The sequence below is a fragment of the Marmota monax genome, unplaced genomic scaffold (genome assembly GCF_021218885.2).
Source record: "Marmota monax isolate L192 unplaced genomic scaffold, Marmota_monax_Labrador192_F-V1.1 WCK01_AAM20220418_F8-fsc00196, whole genome shotgun sequence".
Lineage (NCBI taxonomy): Eukaryota > Metazoa > Chordata > Mammalia > Rodentia > Sciuridae > Marmota > Marmota monax.
The window spans coordinates 1,895,749-1,918,222 of NW_026694390.1; the positions used below are offsets into that span (position 1 = coordinate 1,895,749).

Consider the following 22,474-nt stretch of genomic DNA (forward strand, 5'->3'; position numbering starts at 1 on the left):
GCATGTAAAAGGCCCTGGGTTCGATCGCCAGCAACACCAAAAGAAAACCCAAAACAAAACAAAAAAACCCTCCTCAAAAACAACAAAGAAAAAACCCAAACACCCTTTAACTGAGAAATTTTCCATTCTGAAGAATTTTCCGTGGAGAAAAATCTAAAAAAGGGAAAACACTTGAGGCCAAGACATCTTTGAAGATGCTATTCATAATGTTAAAATGGTGGAATGACCTGAATGTTCACTAACTAGAGAACAGTGAAGTGACTACTGTTAATTTTCTTCAGCCTTGAACACTGAGGGCTAAGACCACCACAAAGGAACACAACCATGCTGATGAGGTAATGCTAAGTGAAAACCAGAAGCAGCAAATCTGTATAGATGCCATTAATACCATGTGAAAGACACATGAGGGAAAAATCTTCCAAAAGTAGTGGCAGTAGGGCAGTGGGATTTTTGAATGGGAAAATCTAGATACATATTAACATAGATCTGGCTTATAAAAATATACATCTAGGGGCTGGGGATGTGGCTCAAGCGGTAGTGCGCTTGCCAGGCATGCGTGCGGCCCGGGTTCAATCCTCAGCACCACATACAAACAAAGATGTTGTGTCTGCCGAAAACTAAAAAAAAACAAATAAATATTAAAATTAAAAAAAAAAAAATATACATCTAGGGCTGGGGCTGGGGCTGAGTGGTAGAGCACTTGTCTCGCACTGGTGAGGCACTGGGTTTGATCCTCAGCACGACATAAAAATAAATAAAGATATTATGCCCATCTACAACTAAAAAAAAAATATATATCTACCTTCTTCCAAGAATTCACTTCAAATATATACTAATATAAGTTTCTTAATTATGTTGAGTTCTAGGGATCTCCTAAAGGACACATTCAAATACAGTTTTAGAATATTTATTATAACCTTATTTCTCTTGGTTAAAAAACTGGAAATGCCTACATGTTTAAGAATAGAATGGTAAAATAAACTATACTGGAGCTATAAAGTAAGATGCTGTATGTGGTCCTTAATAGAGGAATTTAGCTGGGCGTGATGGCACATTCCTGTAATCCCATCAGCTCAGGAGGCTGAGGCAGGAAGATCACAAGTTCAAAGCTAGCCTCAGCAACAGCGAGGCGCTACACAATTCAGTGAGACCCTGTCTCTAAATAAGATACAAAACAGGTCTGGGGATGTGGCTCAGTGGTAGAGTGCCTCTGAGTTCAATCCTTGGTACCAAAAAAAAAAAAAAAAAGAAAAAAAGGATTTTAGGGCTGGGGTTGTAGCTCAGTGGTAGAGTGCCTGCCTAGCATTGTGTGAGGCACACTTATAAATTTTTAAAAAAGGAGGAATTTTAATTGGGGAAATGATCATGATATGATACTTAAAACATTAAGAAAAACTACACAGTTTTTAAGAAATTTAGGCTATAAGGACATTTTTTTCCAAATTAAAAAAAATTCTTTATAATTGGGAAAACAATGAGAAAAAAAAAAAAAAAAGAGCAACTACTATGTACGTACACACATCTCTGGGGCTTAAACCCAGGGTCTTGTTCATGCCAAGCATACACTCTACCACTGAGCTACTATCCACTTCAATTTACCTTTTAATTTCTACTCCAAAGGTACCCTTGGTAAAGTTTTCCAAAACTCTTTTGAGTTCCAGTGAGCAGGGAGTGTGGTCTTCACACAGTTCACTTACCTGTGAGTGCTAGGGAGTGGCTGAGAGCCTGGTGGTGGGAGGAGAGGCCCGCTGCAATGCCCACTGCAGTGCCCACTGCAGGGGTGGCTGCACCCCGAGAATGGTGGAGGCATCTTCAGGAGTGGCATGCTGGTGGAGGGTACGTGGGGGCTCTGACATGGCCCTGGGAGATGGGGGACAGCAGCAGCAGCCACAGGGCACTCTGAAGCCTGGGCAGGGAAAGGTGCTGCTGGGGTGGTGGGCAGCAAGTGTGGGTGGGGTGGGGAGCCAAGGGAACTGGGGTGAGAAGGGATCAGAGATGCTGGCTGGGGGTGGTGGCCAGTGGGGCTGTTAGGGGGAGCAGTGAGGTCTGTGTGCTGGTGGTGCTCCGAAACAGGGAAAGCCTCACCTGCGGGTAGAGGGGGAAGAGAGGGGTCAGACTTTTGGGAAAAAGCCCATGAGCTCACTGCCACAGCATCCTGCTTATTGTTACCAGAGGGCATAGCCTCTCAGTACAGGAGCTAGAGAAGATTCTATATGGGCAGCAGCTCAGCTGGATAGGATTTAGGAACCCAAGCCCAAAGGAAAAGGTACTGGGAATGTTGGCCCCAGAGAGGGTCACACATCTCTACTGTGCATAAGCATGAAAGGAGGATGTGTGTTTAATCTGTCCAGGAACTGCTTATTCAAAGGCTTTCCTCAGACCTGGGACAGGCATGCCTGCAACAAGCTGAGGCTCTGAAACCAAGTAATCAGGGGATGCCTGATTCCTGCGGGTGGCACCATTTTGAAGAGTTCTGCCCTCCATATAGCAGTATGACAGTAAATCATGTTTATATAATAAATCAATAACTCAAGATTCTTCTTTTTGGGTCTCAGAGCATTATCCTAGTCTAAAAATAGAAGCTGCTGACTATAATAAGCATGGCAGCGTGTATGGCCAATCTCTTATGGACGTAAGCGCAGTGCTTTTATAGCCATCTCTCAAGTGAAGGAAACGAGGCCCAGGAGTGGAGGAAGCCCAGGTTTTCTGTGGTGCTGCAGGGCAGGTGTTATGAGACTTAAGTCCTACTACCTTAAGAGCCCCCCTACTCCATTTACTCCTCAAATGGTCCTCACCATTTGAGGTCCCATCCTGGATTCAATATGAACAGCTATCAGAATCAATGATAGCTTTGAGAGCAATTTTCTTCTACTAGCAGTATTTTTCAACTTTAGAGTCATGGGAAAGGTGTTTCACAGAGATAGAAGGTCTAAGTTGTCCCTTCTACCATGAGAACAGCTCTATTTTTACTTATTTTAATAAACAATCCTCTGATTTATTAAATAAAGCGGATAGGAAAATATAGCTGTCTGTGTTGAGGGGGCCTGGCTCTCTGCTGAGCTGGAAGAACTCACCAGGGATGGCAGGAGGACTCCCAAGTGAGCTGCCTGGCACAGCACCACTGGAGTGCGGGGAGTTCCAGAGGCCCGAGAGCTTGTGCGCAGACAGGAACGAGCTGGGATCCCAGTCCCCTGAGTTCCCATGGCAGGAAGAGGAGGAGGAAGATGAGGATGATGAAGAAGAGGACGAGGAAGAATGAGAATCACCTCCACAAGATTGTGATTTGCAGGACGTGTGTGACAAGGAGATCTGGAAAACAGGAAGAAAAAGGCACACGATCAAACAGCAGAGCAGACCCTCTGTTGCCTCAGTGTATACCAAAGGCATTCCTTTCTCCCCCAGGCCTCTGTGTCATTTTTGTCAAAACACAATCAGGACAACTCTGGCAACAAGCATAAGCAAGGGCTCGCCTTTGCTAAGTGAGGGCTGTGGTGCTTCCAGTTATGTAGAGTGGTGAGAGGCTGCTATCAAGAGAAAGGGTCTTTAAGCCAGGAGTCCTGAAACTTAATGGATCCCGGGTCAAAGAGTGTGGAGGGGAATGAGAAATGAGGAGAGTCTGGCCACCATGATTCATGGGATGGCAGACTTCCATGGTTCCTAGCTATCTTGGAAGGCTTCAAAGGTACATTTTAGACCCCCAAACTGACCTTTACCCTCTGTGTCATCATACTTAGGTTGACTTTCAAACTGCAACAGAGCTGAAGAAATCAGGGTCACGTGAAGGAGTAGGATCGTGATCTACTGGCACTTATGTGCAGGTCCTTATCCTTATCTTGTGTATGTGCTATGTTGAGGGGCTGGTGGGATACCTGAAACCTGTCTCTTCCCCCAAATCTGAACCTGAGCCACAAAAACTGTATCAAGGTAACCCAGTAGTCTCTCAGTGCCTGGGCCTGGGGAAGGCCCAAGTAGAGCCACCTGAATACAGGGAAGGAACACCTGATGTCTCTGGGGAGGTGGCTGCTCTGCATTCAGGAACCCCCTTTTAGTGGTTACTTACTGCCACTGCATGTTCTCGACCTGTCTGTCTTTCATCTTCCTCCATGCTTTTCCGGCAACTCTGGCAGACCCACAGAGGCATCTCGCCTAGGAGATTCTTGACGAGCTTTGGCATGAAGTCAGGGGGAAGCTTCTCACCCTGCAACACCAGTCCATTTTGTGAAGGGCCTTCTTCCCAGCCTTTCCGTTCACGGTGACATAGCAGGCAGCAAGTCTGCACAGACTGGCTGGAGGTAAGGGATACCTGCACAACAGACAGATACAGGGTTTCCCAGGAGGGGAAAGACTCTCCTTAGAAATAACACTAACAGTACTAATAATGCCACTTATTACATACCAGGCACGGTGTTAGGCACTTTATAGACATAATTTAGATTTAGTCCTTATAACAGCTCTGCAAACGAGGTGTTCTTACTCCCATTTTTCCCCCTTTTAAATGAAGAAATATATTTTAAGAAGTTAAATGAGTTGCCCAAGGTTACAGAGCTAATGAATGGTTGAACTTCAGGGAATCTGATTCCAAAGCTCATGCTCAAATGTTCTAATACCCTGATGTCCCTGAATTTCAAAGGTTAAAGACAGCCCTTCTCTCTCTGGCATGTTCAGGAGAGGTCACAATTCTGGGGATGCCTGTGCAGCCTACAGACCAATCCTCATCTGGAAGGAAAGCATGCTTTAAGTCGACAGAGAACTTGGGAGAATGTGTGGGTTTTCAGGAGAGTCGCACAATTCCTTTAGGATCACAGCAACATTTTAGAGAAGGGGTTTGTAGAACTTGTCAGAAAGCATCAACTCAACTGAAAATTTATGTTGGCAGGGAGGTTAAGGCAGACCCTGGAACTTACTTCCTTTTTGGGGGGCAGTACCAGGGATTGAACCCAGGGACACATAATCACTGAGCCACATCCCTAGTCCTTTGTATTTTTTATTTTGAGACAGGGTCTCACTAAGTTGCTGAGGCTGACTTTGATCCTCCTGCACCAGCCTCCTGAGCTGCTGGGATTACAGGAATGTGCACTTTGCCTGGCTCAACCATGGTACTCTTGAGAGGCAGTGATGATGATACATAGAACCTGGATTTTGGGGTCAGATGGACATGCATTCTAATTCCTGCCCACTAGGAGGATGACCTCGAGCAAGTTATTTAACTTCTCTGAACTTTAATTCCTACCTACCTTGCAGAATTGTTGTGAGGGTTGTTGCAAAAGCAGGTAAAGTGCCTAGCCCTGTGCAGGCCCATAGGCCCAATACACAACCATTACTTGGCCTTTTTATTCCCCTTCTAGAAAAACTTGATCAAGTAATCTAAGTCTGAAAGTTTCACATAGAGGGGACCTAACTGAAAGACTAATTGCATTTTGGCCCCGATTAATAGCTTTTCTATATTCTGTAACTTTGTAGTCCCCTCCCATGGGCTTGGCCATGTCACTTTCTTTGGCCAATGGTATGTTAGCAAAGATGCTGTCAGCATAAGTGTGTATGTGTTTTTCCTTGTTTCCTTGCATTGCTGGGCTTGCTTACTCATGCACCTCTGCCACACTCCAAGGCATTACCAGGCTGGCTGCCTAGGATGTGAGAGTGGCTGCAGAGATGTATGACGTGTAGAGAAAACAGTCTTGCTGGCTAATCAGCCAACTGATCAGATATATGTGAGCAAGCCCAGCTAAGATCAGCCAGACCTGTTCAGATCAGCAGAAACACCCAGGCAGGCAGTAGACTTAGGAGAAATAAGTGTTATTTTAAGCCATTAGGTCTTGGGGTGGTTTGTAACAGAAAAAATAACAAATATACTTTCCAAACTTACCCTCCACTAAGTATTGTGTTTGCAGAGGGCATCACCCTCATCCTACCAATGAAACAAATGCCATCATCTGTCTCTAATAAAACTGCCTATGAGTTGGCATCAGGGTATCTTTAAATCTGTTACAATTACACTAACCTGTGTCTGTGGTTTCTCAAAAAAGAAAGAATTCAAACTGTAGTACCAGGAATATAATGAAACATTTAGGGAAGTACATGGAATTGGGAGGAATACCAGAGACAGAAATTTTACATGTGGAATTCATAAAAGATACTGCCTAAATAGACTCTGCCAAAGGAACATCTAAAAGAGAAAGGCAGTTATTCAGTGTTAAGCTGCAAAATGGACCTATTGATGGTAAGTATCTCATGAAAAGGTGGAAAGCTGATGGTATTTAGAGAAATTAGGGCCAAGGAAGCCTTTTTGAGAACTGTACTCAGGATATTTTCCACAGCTGCAAGATGCTATAGTAACTCTGGGTGGAAGGGTGGGGGCTAAGGTGCATGTCTCTTTCCCTGTAATTATAGCAACTATATCAAGGCAAAAACAAGGACAGGAATTTTACAATAGTCTCATTTCGTTTGCATGTTAGATTCTAAAGTCATGTAAAGATGTAAATAATACTTGTATGAATAAAATTAGTCTTGAAATTCTTTTTTATGAAAGGGGAATGGGGGTGCTGGTTATTGAATTCATGCATTTGATTTTTTATTTTTTTAGTACTAGGGATTGAACCCTGGGGTCTTGTACCCGCTAGGCAAGTGTGCTACACTACCACTGAGCTACATCCATGTCCTGAAATTCTTTTTTTTTTTTTATAACTTTAGTTGCAGATGGACCTTTATTTTATTTATTTATATGCGGTGCTGATATTTGAACCCAGGACCTCACACATGCCCGGCAAGTGCTCTACCACTGAGCCACAACCCCAGACCCCTGAAATTTTTTATATGGCCTGTCAAACACAATATATATGGTTTTGTAGGTATGTCCAAGAATTCACAGGTAAAATGAATGTTTAAGGCAATATACAAAAAATTGTTTCCTTTATTTTCTTTTAAAAGCAAACATAATTTTCAAAAGTGAAGTGTGTGACCATTGTGATTGTACTTAGTGCCTAAGTACTTGTGGGAGGCGCTGGGGTGTAGTAGAAAAAACAATAGCTGTGGCATTAATCCTGGGCTACCATCACTTTAAATTCTACTTATCCTTTATGTATACTCATCTGTAAAATGAGATTAAGTCCTAATTTGCAGGATTAGCTGAGAAATAAATGTGATAGTCTAGTGGTAGACATGTAATAATATTCTGCTCAACATACGGCACTAATCATTTACATGATGGCAACAATGGGAAACAAAAAATGATCACTGTTTTTTATGGAGTGTGAGAATTTCTCATATTGGATGAATGTAAGGTGACTTGTCAGAAAATATTTTAATCTCTGACCTCGTCCTCATGAAGTCATCCTTAAATTTCCCAGATACTCTATGTACTTTCCTACCTTATAACTTTGCTAAAATGGATCCTTTGCTTAAAAAGCTTTTCCTTCCAGTGTTTCCCAATGAATACTTAGGCAGGGCTGAAAGGCCCAACTTAAATCCAGCCTCCACTAGGCATTTCTGGAGAGTCCCATTTGCAATTCATTTCTCCTCCCCCACACTCCTCTAGCATACTGTGCCTTGGTCACACTAGGGCCTTCTGTTTTATTTACCTGTATCTTCTGTTCCTTCTACCAGGCATAGGCACCAGGTCTGATTCCTGTCAGGATACTTAGTGCAACATAGGGCCTGGCTCAGAGCACACCTCAGCTGGGCATATACTAGTTCAATCAGATTTGTGAGGTGTCCCCATGACAATAGAGCTACCAAGAAGCTTAGTGAGATGGTGCTTGAAATTACTGTTTCCGGCAGAAAAAGGCCCACATCTCTCCAACCCTGTATCTCTACCCAAATGGTTCCAATTTCTAGAGTGAAAAAGCAGCGTATTCTTCAGGGATTCTACCCAGTTAATGGACATTAATGAAATGCCCCCAGTTAATGGAAATGATGCAAATCTCTCGAGACAAACTGGTACACAAAATAAGTGAATCAGCAATCAATAGAAGTCACTTTATAGGACAGGCTGTCTTCACAGGTAAAGGAAGAAACACAGGGCCTAGAAAGCTAATTAAGCTCTAAGTGAAGTAAGGATACCACCTGTATTGCCTAAAGTTGCCCAGAGGACTAAGTGACATTAGAGATACAAAGCACTTAGCTCCAGGGATCCAAGGGAGTAAGTAATCATTTCATTATCAGCACCCCTTGGCTGTTTTGTTCTGATTAAATTTACACTAGAAATTAACTTGCCCACTCTCCTGAGTTCAGCAAATAAAGTCCTGCTTTCAGGTCCAGGCCATTCAGAGGGGCCAACCCTTAAACCTAGGCCCTGAGTGGCTCCTTCTGGGTACAACGAATGCACTGTGGAGCTGTAACTTTTCTGACAGTTTCATCTATCAGGGTATTTGCCGGGGTTAGTGAGGATTCCAAACCCTGGAGATGTTACATTCAGTCAGTAATATGACTGTTCCTTTAAAAAAAAAAAAAAAGTTGTGAGGGGTGAGGAAGTCCTGGGGATTGAACCCAGGGCCTCACACCACAGTGGTAGTGCTCTACCACTGTGCTGTACCCCCAGCTCTTTTTACTTTATTTTTGAGACAGAGTCTTCTTTTAAGTTGCCCAGAGTGGCCTTGAACTTGCAATTTTTTGCCTGAGCCTTATGAGTAGCTGTGTTCCTTCACATTTTTGCTTTGGAAAGAAAAGTTCTTCGTTCAGGGTTCCCTTTGACTGCAATCTCCAGCCATTTTTCAAATTCTGGCAGTCATGACCCCTTATGCCTTGAAGAATCATTCAACCCAGGCTTTTAATTCACTGGTCTCAAGATGTATTTTTATCACCTGGGACAGTATTCCACACACAAAGAAACTGAATCTTGTCAATAAATGTTCATCGAATGAATCCACATTTTTCTTCATCAAAAAGGCTGATGAATTAAACCTTTCTTCCTCCTCCTTCTCCTCTTTTTTTTTTTTTTTTTTTTGGTGGCTTTTGGGATAGAACCCAGAGCCTAGTGCATGCTAGACAACTACTTCACTGCTGAGCTGTGTTCCCAACCTGGAAATGATTTTAAAACCAACAGCCCTGTAATAGTTCCTGCTCTTCTTGGATTAAATTTCAGAGTCTCTGGGGAGTACAGTTTTAGCTTTAGCAAAGATGGGGAAGGGGAAAAGTTCTAGGGATTCTAGTAATTTTGGATCTGTTTAAAAAGGTTTCAAGATAATTCTGATTCACTGAACAAAACCAAAATCTCTGTAGAGAGTAAGATAATTCACAAGAGATCCATGCTGTAGAACGCCCATCCCCTGAGCAGTGAAGGAGCCAGGTGAACTCTAGATTGAGGCAATTGCAAGGTCCAGGAGCCTGGCATCTGCAGTCATTAAAACCATTATCTCTGCTCCCTTACCTGACCAGGCCCAGACTTTTCTGCCTTGGCCTGAGAAGCATTAAGTTAGGACAATCTAGTTTTTCCTGGATAAACAGAACATCAAAGGGAAAACTATTTTTTCATAGAGCACCATTTTTACTTGAAGGAATGACTAATTTGTTATGCAGATATAGATACTGGCAGACATTTTCTTAAAAAAATGAACAAATGAACAAAGTGAGTTTATCACTTCAAGGAAAACAACTGGCAGTATTTGTGGTCAATGATAAAATTCAAGCGTTAAAGCAAAAATTAGAATTTGGGAAAACTTGTATCCATCACTATGAGGTTGACGGCTTCCCAAGACTTTTCTGAGGAAATCAGTGATGACATTAACAAAAGTTATCTTTTGGTATTATAAAATGAAACAAAAACATTTGGAAGATCTGCAAAACTCAATGAATCTATTTTCCAAATGATCAAAAGCATGAGATTACAGAATTATCCATTGGTAAAATATTCATTCCAAGTGTCAGACAGACAATGAATTTTAACATAAACGGGTACAAAGATTTCAGATAGTGGTGTCAGATTCCATACTGCAAAAAATGTCTACAATTAACTGGAAAGGCCACTAAGACATCCCACACTTTCTAACCATATATCCATGTGAGGCTGGATTTTTTCACATACTTCAAAGAAAACAACATACTACAATAGTTGATACAGAAGCATATATGAGGAACTGGCTTTACTCTAATAAAGAAGTTTGCAAAAATGAAAACGAGCATTCTTTGTGTGTGTGTGTGTGTGTGCGCGCGCGCGCGCATGTGTTAGGGATTGAATGCAGGGCGCTCTACCACTGAGTCACATTCCCAGCCCATTTTATATTTTTATTTTGAGACAGAGTCTCATTAAATTGCCCAGATTGGCCCTGAACTTGTGATCTTCCTGTCTCAGCCTCACAAATTACTGGGATTACAGAGTTGCTGAAATTTTAGGCACACGCCACCATTCTTGGTCCATGTTAATCTTAAATGAATGTTGACTAAATATTTTTTACACTTTCACAGCTTTAATAATTAACTTGGCAAATATGAATATAACCAACATAAACAAAAGCTCTTTGAGGCTTTCAATAATTTTTAGGAACGTAAAGGGATCCTGTGACCAGTACTTTGAGAATTGCTGATGCAAAGCCTATCTAGCTTGTCACATAGTGGGTATAAGTCAGGCAACAGTGATTATTAATAATGATATAGTTCATGGCATATCTGGATAGCTCTTTGGGGGCATGATTGAAGTTTTCACCTTGGTTTTTCTGTCCACAATTTGGGAAGTGTCAGGGAATAATCTGGGTTACCAGACCAGGCAACTGCCAAGGATTGCTCTGAAGCTGTATGAAATTTCCAGCATTGAACCTGGTCTCATTCCTCCCATGGGGTTTCCTTTAGTCCCAAGTGTTAGTATGTTTGCACAGGTTTTCCCCAAGACACATACTGTATCTAACCAGCTACTCTGCAACAAGTTCCAAAATCTATTCTGAAACAGCCCACGAGAGCACTCTCCTCTCAAGGCACCAAACTCCAAAAGTCTCCCTGTCACTAAGACAGGCAGAGGACAATAATAGTACCTAAAATTCCCTTTGAGAAGAAGAGAAAATGATTATTACCTAACCTAGAAAAACTCACCAGGCCAGTTACTGTTGCTCACTCTTCTATTCATTACTTCAACAAAGGTTCCTCAGAGCTGGTATCTCATGTCAACCATTGTGTTACTCCTTTCTGGCAACTTCCCTAGCATCCCTTAAGATCCTAGTTAAAGCCAATGAACATTTTTGCTGAACCAGGATAAGGAGAACTAATTCTTTCAGTGTAGTACCTATATTCTCTATCACCAAATGCCTAGAAGAATTTGAGCTCTTTGGAGGCAGGGAGTGGATCTTGGTCACTTACGAAGGTCCAGAAACTTAGGCTTGGCTTGAACCTAGCACATTAAGTTAGGACAATCTAGTTTTTCCTGGATAAATAGAACATCAAAGGGAAAACCACTTTTTCATGGAGCACCATTTTTACTTGAAGGAATGTCTAATTTTTATGCAGATATCCACGGAATATATGAAAACTTAAAACCCCCTGGCTCATGTCTCAGCTGCTTGACACAAAGAAGCCCCTTTCCCAGCATGCTATGCTGAAGGCATGGCTACACCACTACGATTCTCTAATGAGGGGGTAATCAAAGATAAGAATCTCAGGCCAATCCAATGCTGGCAATCAGAGCTGCAGTTAATTCTCAGGGAGCCATTCCAACCCCACCTCAGTGGCCTGGAACTTTTACTCAAACTCCCACTCAGGTTGTAGCCCTTCTAGGAGGTAGAACAGGCTTTCATTATTATAAAGACAGCTGGTGGAAAATATAATCTGGTTGTACAAGCTGAGTTGAGGGTAGGACAATGAGGTTATATGACCCTCGTGACCCTCTACCTCTATTACTACCTTATTGAATTTTCTTCTTGGGTACAAGTAGCCACAAGAAAGAACCAAGCTGCTGATTTACCTGGATCCTTGGGCCAACTGCCACTTTCCTATTCTAAACCCAGCCCAAGTTTCTCATGGGGCAAAGAGCATGAACTTTGGAGACACAGTTGTGAGTTCAAATTCTAGTTCTGTCATTTTCAGTATGATCTTGGAATGTCTTTGAGCCTTGGGTCCCTCAATTTATGAAATGGGAATAATACCATACTTCACAGAGTTGTGAGGACAGAAGGAAATAAATTATGTAAAGTACCTGGCCTGGGCCTGGCACACAGTAGGTGCTCAATACCCGTTAGTTTCTTTCCTCTTCTGCCCTGGAAGAAATGACAGGGAAACTTACTAAGTGAGACTTGCCCAAACCAAATTTATTACTTGAAGTACAGGATGGAGGACTAGACAAGTAACCTTCAAGAACTCTTTGAACCCCCAGTCCATGTTATATAACATGGCTGTAATTTCCTAATAAGAACCTTCAGTGTTTGTCGTCCCTCTAGCCCCTTCTTTCTGTTTTAGTTTCCCCACATCACTTTTCAAAATAGAGGTATCTACTCATTTCAGAATGAAGGGGGAAAATCACAAAGGGCGCCAAGAGTATTGGGTAGAGTATAAAGGGGAGATGGCCATTAGGACGGCACATGTTCTTCTCCATGCTGCATGCAGCTACTCAGCTGGTTGCTGCCTAGAGTTTGAAGAATGAGGGTGGTAGCATGGGCACAGAACCAAAGGACACAAATGCAGGACCTTCCTGGGACACAAGTATGCCTCTGCTCAGAATTTTCTGCTTCTACACATCCTGCCAAGAAGGACCATTAAACATTCCTTTTTTCCAAATATGTAATGCAGTCACACCTGCTGTACCCCCTGCCTCAGTTTAGGTGTCACATCCTAAGTCCACAGGAAGAATGAATTGGGATTCACCCTGGGATGAGCTAATGCTTTTTTGTATCTTTCTAGAAAAAAGCTGATCACAATAACCTAGTAGTTGAAATTTATCTTCTCCACAATACTGTGTGATTTCCAAGGGCAGAGCCTTGTCCCAAGAGACACTATATTCCAGTCATTTAGCAGAGGCTATAGAACATCACAAACATAGGTAAGCATTTTGATATGCTATGGGAAATTAGCAGTTGAATATCATTAATAGGGCAACAACTGGAGAAGTGGGGGAAGGCTTCTCTTTTTTAAAAAAAAACTAAAACTGTTTCTATTCCTGCTTATGAAAAAGTTCCTCCCTGGGTGGCCTCATTCTTTAAACAAAACCCTAGGCCTCCTCAATTCAGCAGTTCCTAGACCCAGCCACATTCAGAATACCTAGGGCACTCTAACAACAATAGATTCCTGGGTTCTAGACCTGGAGACTCTGGTTTTGTAGGTCTGGGATAGGGTCCAAAAAAGTACAGGGGATCCAATGATTAGTTAGGCAGGGGTGAGGAAGCTGTGGAATCAAGCAATCACAGTACCTCTCCCACTGAGAATTACTTCTTCACATGTTATCAGAGAGGATTTACTGAGGCACATGCTGATCAACTTCCTACTTAAAACCTTTCATTGATTCCTCACTGACCAAACTACTTGGTGTGGTGAAACAAGAGCCCTGCTAACTTCTGCAGCCTGATCTCTCCAGGCTCACCCATGAGTCGGTCAGTGCTCGTTTGTGGCTCTTTGTATGTGCTCCTTTCCTTCTTTAGACCTCCTTCTCCCACTCTGCTTTCTGGAGAACTTCTTCTCAACTGTGAAAATTAGGCTCTGAGAAGCCCTTTCTGATCCAACCTCTGGGCTATCATGTCTTGGGCATTCTCAGCACCAAGCAACTACAATAACCATAGCTACCATTTGTGCGAAGTGCTTGACAGAACCCTAACATTAACCCTGCGAGCCTGAACTCACTGTCATTTCAAACATGAGAAAACAAACCAAGAGGCTGACTGAAACACTTTCAAAGGCCAGTTATGAGGATGTGGTTTACGAGGATATGATTTAAACCTTAACTCAGAGGAAGCTGATACAATACATTCTTCTAGCATTACTGCAATTACTATATACACGGTCTGTAGACCATGAGCCCCTTGTGGGCAAGAACCATGTCTCATTTACTTCTGCCTTTACAGCTAGTTCAGGGCCTGGTACAAAACAGGGGTCAGTTAGTGTCTGCAGAATAAACACCAGAAGAGAGGATAATTGGGCATCACAGCATATTTATCAAGGCTGAATTAAATGAATGAGTGACTGTCAGTATGGCCCAGTGAGGGGACGGGGGTTAAGAACAAAGTCATAGAAACCTGATTTTTAAATTATAATTTAGTTTAACAGACCTGTAAAGACCATACACAATACCACGAAGATGAATTAATACTGTCCGTGCTCTGAAAAATTCTAGGTACAATAAGGAAAGGTGTTAGAATTTTAAGTATCCATCTGATAATTAAACTTATTACTCTGGGACATTTTAGGGAAATTAACCTGGGCGGTTAAGTCTTCATCTTCAAAGACTGATGGCATTTTTACACGGCAAGTCTCTACTGGCTTATAAAGAACCATTGTGTGGCAGGGCTGCCTCCTCAGTATTACTTCCTCCCACTAGTATGGAAGTGGTTCAGGGCAGGGTGGGATTCTAAGCAGGAGGTCCCTAAGGGTAGGGACTATCTCATCCTTCTGTGAATCCCAGATAAAGAACCTGTTGCAGAGAGCTTACTGAGTGAATTAAACACGAGATGGTTTTAATAGAGACCAACTAATCATCTGCTCCAATTCCTGAGGAAACAGGTTTCCTCTGAGCAGAAGGAGAACTGGGTCTCTAGAGTCCCTTAAAATTAAACTGGACAAAGTCTCAGGGGACACTGTAAAGAGATCAGCATTGAAGAGGTACATGAGGGGTGGAAGAACAGCATGAGCTTAACCCACCCCCCTCATTGCTGGTTTACATTCTAGCAAGTCTCCTGGGGGCTGAGTATACACCTGGAACACAGCTGAGTAGTCTAAGAGAGACCAAAGACAGCTAGTAGTTCTAGCAAGAGAGGATATTTAGGCTTTGTCTGGCTGGTAGGCACAGTTCCTGCCACCTCAGAGGAATCTCTATGTACTAGGTGCTCTGCATGCTGCTTCGTATTCTCTTGTGCAATCACTGATGAGGCTCAAAGAGAGAAAAAATGGTCTCAGAATCACAAAGCAGAAGGCAGAGCTCAAGTTGGTAAACACTATTCCCCATAGTCTCCTTCAACTGTTTTTAAGTTTTGTGTGTTTTTTTCCCTTTGCTAATAGGCAGTACCTGTTCTAGTTTGCTAGTGAAGTAAAAGGATTTATGCTCTTAAGGATCAGATCAATGTGGTTTAGAGGCCTGGAAAAATTGGAAGGACTTTTGGGATTTCAATTAACCTTGAGGTCTTACATTTAAATGTGTACCAGTTATGCAAATGAGTGAAGAGTCCTAGAAAGAAGCAGAGAAGCATAAAGAGCACATGCCACATAAAGGCAGCAGTGCTACTCAGACAGATTACTATCTCGTGGAGATGTGGGCCTGGTATCACCATAGTCTTAGTTTTGAGAAGCAAGAATTCAGATTTGTGGGAAACTTCTTGATTTTTTAAAAATACTAGTTCACATTAAGATAAAAACAGATTAAAAAAAAAAGTGAGGACTGGGAGTGGTCTTATTTGCTGCTTTTGGACTGGGGTTGCCATATGACATAAGTATGACCTTCTTTATCCAGTCTATGTTCAAGTTGGGGTGGGAGCCAGAAATCCTCACCAAAGGCATGCCTGTGGACAGAACAATGATTGATCCCCAACCCTCTCACTAGTACTTTTCACCAGCGCACAAAAGCCTGTTTTTGAATCCAGATTCCACCTCCAGCAAATAAGTGGAGCACAATCAGAACACAGTTTATCAATGTGTTTCATTTCTGTGGCTATTAAAAATTCCCCAAAATACAAGAGTGAATTTTTTTGGCTTCATACTTATAGTGGAAGTCATTTGGGCAATTTTAGTTTATTTTTTTGTGGTACTGGGGATTGAATCCAGCACCTTGCACATGCTAGGTAAGCACTCTGCCACTGAGCTACATCATCAGTCTTGGGAAAATATTTATTTGGGTTTCTATTTCTTCATCTGAAAAACAGGGTAAATATATAAATATATCCCATTCAGTTTGTTCATTAACATTTGTTAATCAATGGGCATGGGGTATGATGGTGACTGAGTTGGTTTTTGCAATCTTAGTTTATATATAAAAGTAGACAAATAATTACACCATAGTTAACCCATCATATTTGTACTAAATGCTCTGGAGAAATACAGGGGAAGTGGGAAGATCAGGAGCAAGGTATGTCAGGTGCCTATTAGAATAAATGAATGAATTGACAGGTCACAAATATAAGAACATGGTAGACCTAGATATCAGAAGAGTTAACAAAGCTTATAGCCCTTGGGAAAATTGTGTCCTCAATAAAACTGAATGGTTAAGCCATTATCAAGTTTTTCGGCTCCTCTACATGCCAGGGACCCTAAAGTACTGTATGATCTGAATGGGAAGGAGAGAAGATGACAGACATCAGTCAGGCTCTCTCCTTTTCCACTCTCCTTTTTGGATAACAGCACTGCCAAAGGGGGTCCAGAATAGATTAGAGGAAAAAGCAGACTCAGGGTTGGAAGTCAGACCCAGGAGGTCTCCAAGTCCAACCCAGGGAGTTTCTCTGGAACTGGAGTCAGCTGAGGGTAGGAGGTGGGGATGAAGGTAGGGCTTCAGATACTCAATAAGCAATGACAGCTTCATTAATTAAAAATCTCACTGTGATCTGAGATACAAAGGAGACAGCACCAAAACTAGGTTACAATAAGCACAGGTTCTGGGCTGATTCATTCTTTCTCTTATTTACCTAGTTAGTTCATCTTTGTGTCGACAAGGCCTTGGCCTAGGCATGGAAGATCAGATATATGACATGGTCTGGATTCCTGTGGAGTTCACAGTCCAGTGCAGGGAATAGACAGATCAACATAACATTTCATCACATAATGGGGAGTGCTACCAGAGGGAAGCACAGAGGACTGTGGGCACAGAGGGGGCACCTGACGCAACTGGGGAGATCAGGGAAGGCTTTCTGGGAATAGTACCCCAAATGGCATCCCCACTCACATGCACAATTCCAGAGATTCTACTAGAAGGCTGTCAAGAGCCATGCCTTCTGGCTGCACCAGCCTCCCAGAGTCCCCTGCTGCCCGATGCAGTGTCTGCAGAGCCAAACGCATCTTCTGCCACGCCTCATCCTCATCCGGCGCTGCATCCGACCCTCCAAGACTCCTGCAGGGGCCTGCCTTCCTTGGCAGGCTCAGTCAAAAGACCAACTCAAAACTCTTTTGTCAGAGCAAGCTTAGGGCGAGCCACCCAGCCCCAGGTACCACAACCCTCCCAGAGCAACTGTGGCCCCTGCCACCCCCGCCTCTCAGTGAACACTGGCAGGGTACCTCCTATTATCTCCTCTGCTCAAAAGAAAGTGACCTTCTGCCAGGTGGCAAGCTGGAAGCTTTCGAGAATCCTCCTACTGCTCACTCTCAGCAGGATTCGCCAAACCAGGGATCTGAGGGGTGGGGCGAGGGACGCCTTGTGGGACGTGAGTATAGAGGGGAGAAAGAGCAAGTTTTTCTGGGTTTCCACTTCAGGTCAGGAGCCCCACCAAACAGTCCTCTGGACAGCCTGGCTGGCTGCTCCAACTGCCTTGCTGGGCAGGGAGAGGAGGGAGTCCCTGGAGACTGATGCTGGGGGCACAGCTGCTGAGGGGCAGCGGCTAAAGGCAGTGCAGGGGAACAAGCAAGAGGCTGCCTTGCAGACTCCAGCGCCCTAAGATGGCCTGTGGGTGGGTTGGGGAGCAGGTGGGCCCAGGGCAGAAAGCTGAGCTGTGGCCTCAAGACCAAAGCCCAGTCCAATGTGGGTGTATAGCCAAAACGTTTAGCTTCTGCTCCAGCCCGGAGGCGGCGGGAGAGGGGACAGCTTCAGCCTGGTCACAGGAGGACCGGCCAAGTCTCGGCTTTGGAGAGAGGGGTTCAGCTTCCACTCCCACCCCAGGGGGAGAAAGCCTCAACTCCCGACTTGGGGGAAGGCTCCAGCCCCAGCCGGGCAGGATGGTCCATGCCCAACCCCGCCCCACTCCCGCTCCGGGGAGGTGAAAGCGCCCGACCAGCCGGAGTCGCCTCGCTCGCTCCTACCTGCAGGCCGGACGCCAGCTTGGACTCGTCCTCCTCTCTGGGGCCGTCGTGGTCGGGCTCCACCGGCGCCTCCGGGGGCCCTGCTCCCACTCCAGCTTCCAAGCTCGGCGGCGGCGGGGGCTCGGGTGCTTGGGGCTTCTGCAGCCCCGCGGCCCGCGCCCGCTCGCGCCGGCCCGCGCCGCCGCTCGGCCTGCTCCGCCTCCGAGTCATGCTGCCGCTCGCGCCGCTCCCTCGCCCCACTCGCGCCGCCGCCGCCGCCGCCGCCGCCGCCGCCGCCGCCGCCGCTCCCCTCACAGGACAACAGCCAATATGGCGGCGCCCGGCTCCCCCTCCGCCCGCTGCCAGGAGGTCAGAGGGCACTCAGAATCTGCGCCGCCGCACTGGTCCCCGACGCTTTCTGCGCCATTTTTAATAAGGTCCACGCCTTAAGTTCGGTGGAAGGAAAGTCGGCCTGTGAGACACCTCAGCTCCCAGCCCTCCCCGTACAGGTCTTGAGGGATGCGACTTGCCGGAGAAACGTTTGTATTGTTGTGGCAGCTGCGCTGCGAGGGCCTAGGAGTTTAATAATTGTCTGTTAAATGGATGAGTGAATTAATTTCTGCTACGATACTTTCACACTCGTCTCCTGACTCCTCCCAGCAGCACTTGAGTCAGGTACGGATCATTCCCATTTTGCAGTGGAGAAACCTAGAGGCTAAAGCCGGCCTGTGAAAGATTGCTGAGCATCATCCAGCCAGAGATCCTGGGCTCGTGGTCTGCTTGAGCTAAAAGACACCAAGGCATCGACTGTATCTTTATTCGTAATGCATGGTTTACTGGATATCCAATCCAGTCTAGTGTGCTTAGGACTGCTACCCAGACCCAGCTCCTTCTCCTGGAGTGACGTGGAAGGTGGACAGTTAAATATATAATTACAACCAGTGTGATAAAAATGAGATGATTGGGGCACGTGCTTGCTCAGTGTTTCAAAAAAGTGGTATGTGCAAGAAAGGATTTTGAGTGGCACACAAAGGAACATTAAAATTTTTTAATTTAAGTAGGATTTCCCCCCTCCTATTTCTTGGGAATATATAATACGTATACAAGGTACAAATTAAAAAAAAAAGTTTTGAGTGCTGTCTGCCTCATGTTTGGTCCAGTGACATTCTGAAATGGTTATGTGTAGTATTGCTATAGATATCACCAACAGGAACAGAATCCTGACATTGACTTCCTGAAGAACTAAATGGAAAGCCCTGTATCCTTAACTATGATAACATAAATCAAAAATAGTACATCATCTCATAATAGGAATTAGTGCCACTACCAAAGATTTGAAAGATATAGAGTAATTCTCATCATATCATCATTGTTTCTTCAGTTTGGCCAATATAGAAGGGAGAAAGCCTTAGAGAATGTAAGGGAAGAAGTCAGGGATGTAGCTCAATAGAAGGGTGCTCTCCTAGCATGCAGGAAGCACTGGATTCAATCCCCAGCACTGGGGGAAGGGGGTGGGAGAACAATGTTGTGATAAACTTACTCTGGTAAGGACTTAAGTTGTAGGTATTCTTCCAGATATGGTCCTTCTTGGAGCAGATTGGCACAGTTATTGACTTCTAACAGTCAACCAGAGTCAATGCTTATTTTTGTACAGAGCAGTAACCCCTTATCCTTATGATTAAGTTCAAGACCTCCAGTGAATACCTGAACTGTGGATAGTACCGAGCACACACACACACACACACACACTCTCTCTCTCTCTTTCTCTCGATATATGTATGTATGTATATATATATATATATATATATATATATATATATATATACACACACACACTATACATATATATTTTTTTTCCTATACATATGTACATACCTATGATAAAGATATGGCCTAGGAGTTTAATAATTGCCCATTAAATGGTACAGATTAGGTACAGTAACAGAAATAATATAGCCATATACTATAATCAAATTGCCAGCATCACTACTCCTGTGCTTTGGGGCCATTATTAAATAAGATAAGAATGACTTGAACACCAGCACTGTGATACCATGGCAGTAGATCTCAACCCAAATGCCTACTAAGTGACTAACAGGCAGGTAGTGTATAAAGCATGAATATGCTGAACAAAGGGATGATTCACATCCTGGGCAAGACAGTGCAGGGTGGTGTAAGATTTCATGTTACTCAGAACGCTCATAATTTAAAATTTTATTTCTGCAGTTTTCCATTTAATATTTCTGGACCACAGTTGACTTTGGGTAACTGAAACTGTGGGTAGTGAAGCATGTGGTATGGAGGGACTACTGTAACAAACATCAGTAATAATCTGCTTTCATCTGACAGGGGCAGCAGTAGACCTTCACTATACGTTTCTGGGCTATGTCACTCTCTGGATACACTTGGTTTGCCAGGATTTTTGACCAAATCACCATTCCAGTGGCTCTATGACTAACCTGCCATGTCTTTGGTGATATCACCCTGATGGAACTTAAGAACAGGAAGTAACAGATTCCCTAGATGACTTGGTGAGGCATGATGTGTGTGCCAGAGGATGGATAATAAATCCCACAAATATACAGGTATTGTGGGGCTACCAGCATCCTGCCATGGCAGTTTCCTGCTCAGGAGATAATGAGCTACCTGAGAAAAATAAAGTCTGAAATAGTGAAAGGAGTAAGAGACAGATCCAGGAATTAGATAAAGAGAAAGCAGAGTGCCTGATAGGTCTAGTCCACATAGGAGCTGAACCTGAGCAACTAGAAAATGGCTCTAGTCTTTTATTTCAGGGAGAGTACATCAAAGGCAGGGCTATTGTTTTAGTGAGTGAAGTCTTGCTTCATGGTGTCTTGCGATTGATTGGCATCTTGGCAAGCCACACCCATCTCTGAGAGGCTGTGTGTCTGTGTGGCTCCAGTGGGTCAACCCAACTCCAGTGCGGTGCTGAACTTGGCAGAGCTAGGTAGAATATCACATGTATTGGGCAGTCTCTATAGCAGGAGTGCTGCTGGGAGTTCCCAGATACCAGACTCTTCTACCCATTGGCTTCCATGCTGATTGGGTTCACCCATATTTCATGGGTGACTTCCAACATACAGGGATCTGTCTACTTAGTGTACTATTTAGAAGTCTTGGGTGATGTATTGGTTCATTTTCTGTTATTATAGTGAAATACCTGAGGTCAGTAACTTATAAAGAAAAGAGGCTTATTTATATTTAGCTCATAGTTCTGAAAGTTCAGAGGCATGGTGCCAATATCAGCTCAGCTCTGGTGAAGGCCTCATGGTGAATGGCACCACGAATACAGAAGTATATGCAGGATGAAGAGATTACATGGCAAGATAGTGTTATTGTCGGGCTAGGGTTGTGGCTCAGTGGTAGAGCACTTGCCTAGCACGTGTGAGGCCCTGGGTTTGATCCTTAGCACCACATAAAAATAAATAAATAAATAAAGGTTAAAAAAAAAGATAGTGTTATTGTCTAGGGTTGCTGGGTTGTCTCTGTTCAGCAAAGAAGTGAAGAACAGGACACATAGGTAGCAAGTAAGCAGCAGGTTTATTGTAAAAGTGACAGAGACAGACTTTTCCAAAGAGAAGGGGCCTCAGAGCTGGGATTTCCTCATTTCCTTATCTCCCTCTCTGTCCATGCTTTCTGTTATTGATTGGTGTCCCCTCCGCCCATGCATCTGTTTTAGTTTTTCTATTGGATCCCCCATTTATGAGCACAAGTATGGAAGTGTCTTTCTGATTGGGTCCCCCTACTTGTGTTCACAAGCACTTTGTCCAGCAGGAAGTTGACCTCATCAGAAGACCCTCTCCATGCTCCTTTGTTCCGGCCCTGCCCCTGACCTCCTCACTCTCCATCTTGCCCGGCTGTCTGAGCCGCCCTTCTAGGTCTCCCTCAATAGGAAGACAGAGAATTGGGAGAAGCCAGTCTTGCAAACTTCCCCTAGGCTTCTACCTCTTGACTATCTCACCACCTCTTAACATAACCAAAGGGCAAATCTTCCAACACATGAACCTTGAGGGACATGTTCAAACCATAGCAGATGTGTGGAGATATTCTCTACAAAGTGAAAGACAAGTACTGAACATCACATTCCCTACCTCTAAGAAGGATGTACAATATACTTCACGGGCAGCTTTATACTTGGAAGATAACATTTTAGTTACATTATTTTGGCCAGTTACTGGACCACTTGAAAGCTGCCAACTTTAGTGGGGAGAACATACAAGGAGATAACTCTCGCCTGTGACCTGCACAGGTGAGACAGACTGCGTTTAAATGGGCTGGCTGCAACATTAAGCTAAGAAAGGCGGCGAAAAATCACACAACACAGACATTTGACCTTAAAGGTCAGCTTCCACTCTGGAAAGAGAACACTGGTTAAAGAGATCTGTGAGCCTGCAGTTCCTTTATTTTATAGTAGGGACGTCAGAGA

At 43.9% G+C, this 22,474-nt stretch overlaps 1 protein-coding gene across 8 annotated transcripts in view; it reads right to left on the reverse strand.

Annotated features, from left to right (window-relative positions):
- The window catches only part of Fam193b (family with sequence similarity 193 member B), a 31,692-nt gene extending 13,445 nt beyond the window's left edge, over positions 1-18,247 (reverse strand). The window contains exons 1-6 of one of the 8 annotated variants that reach the window (XM_058586636.1): positions 18,052-18,187; positions 16,985-17,426; positions 12,110-12,170; positions 4,061-4,303; positions 3,075-3,309; positions 1,698-2,085 (exon numbers count right to left, since the gene is read on the reverse strand). In XM_058586636.1, coding sequence (XP_058442619.1) covers positions 1,698-2,085; positions 3,075-3,309; positions 4,061-4,174 — 737 coding nt within the window. In that variant the 5' untranslated portion in view covers positions 4,175-4,303; positions 12,110-12,170; positions 16,985-17,426; positions 18,052-18,187. Of the gene's footprint in view, positions 1-1,697; positions 2,086-3,074; positions 3,310-4,060; positions 4,304-12,109; positions 12,171-16,984; positions 18,007-18,051 lie in introns of those variants that run through there. The other 7 variants (XM_046468089.2, XM_058586637.1, XM_046468087.2 and 4 more) reach the window with 7 other exon arrangements.
- Between the last annotated feature and the right edge of the window lie 4,227 nt (positions 18,248-22,474).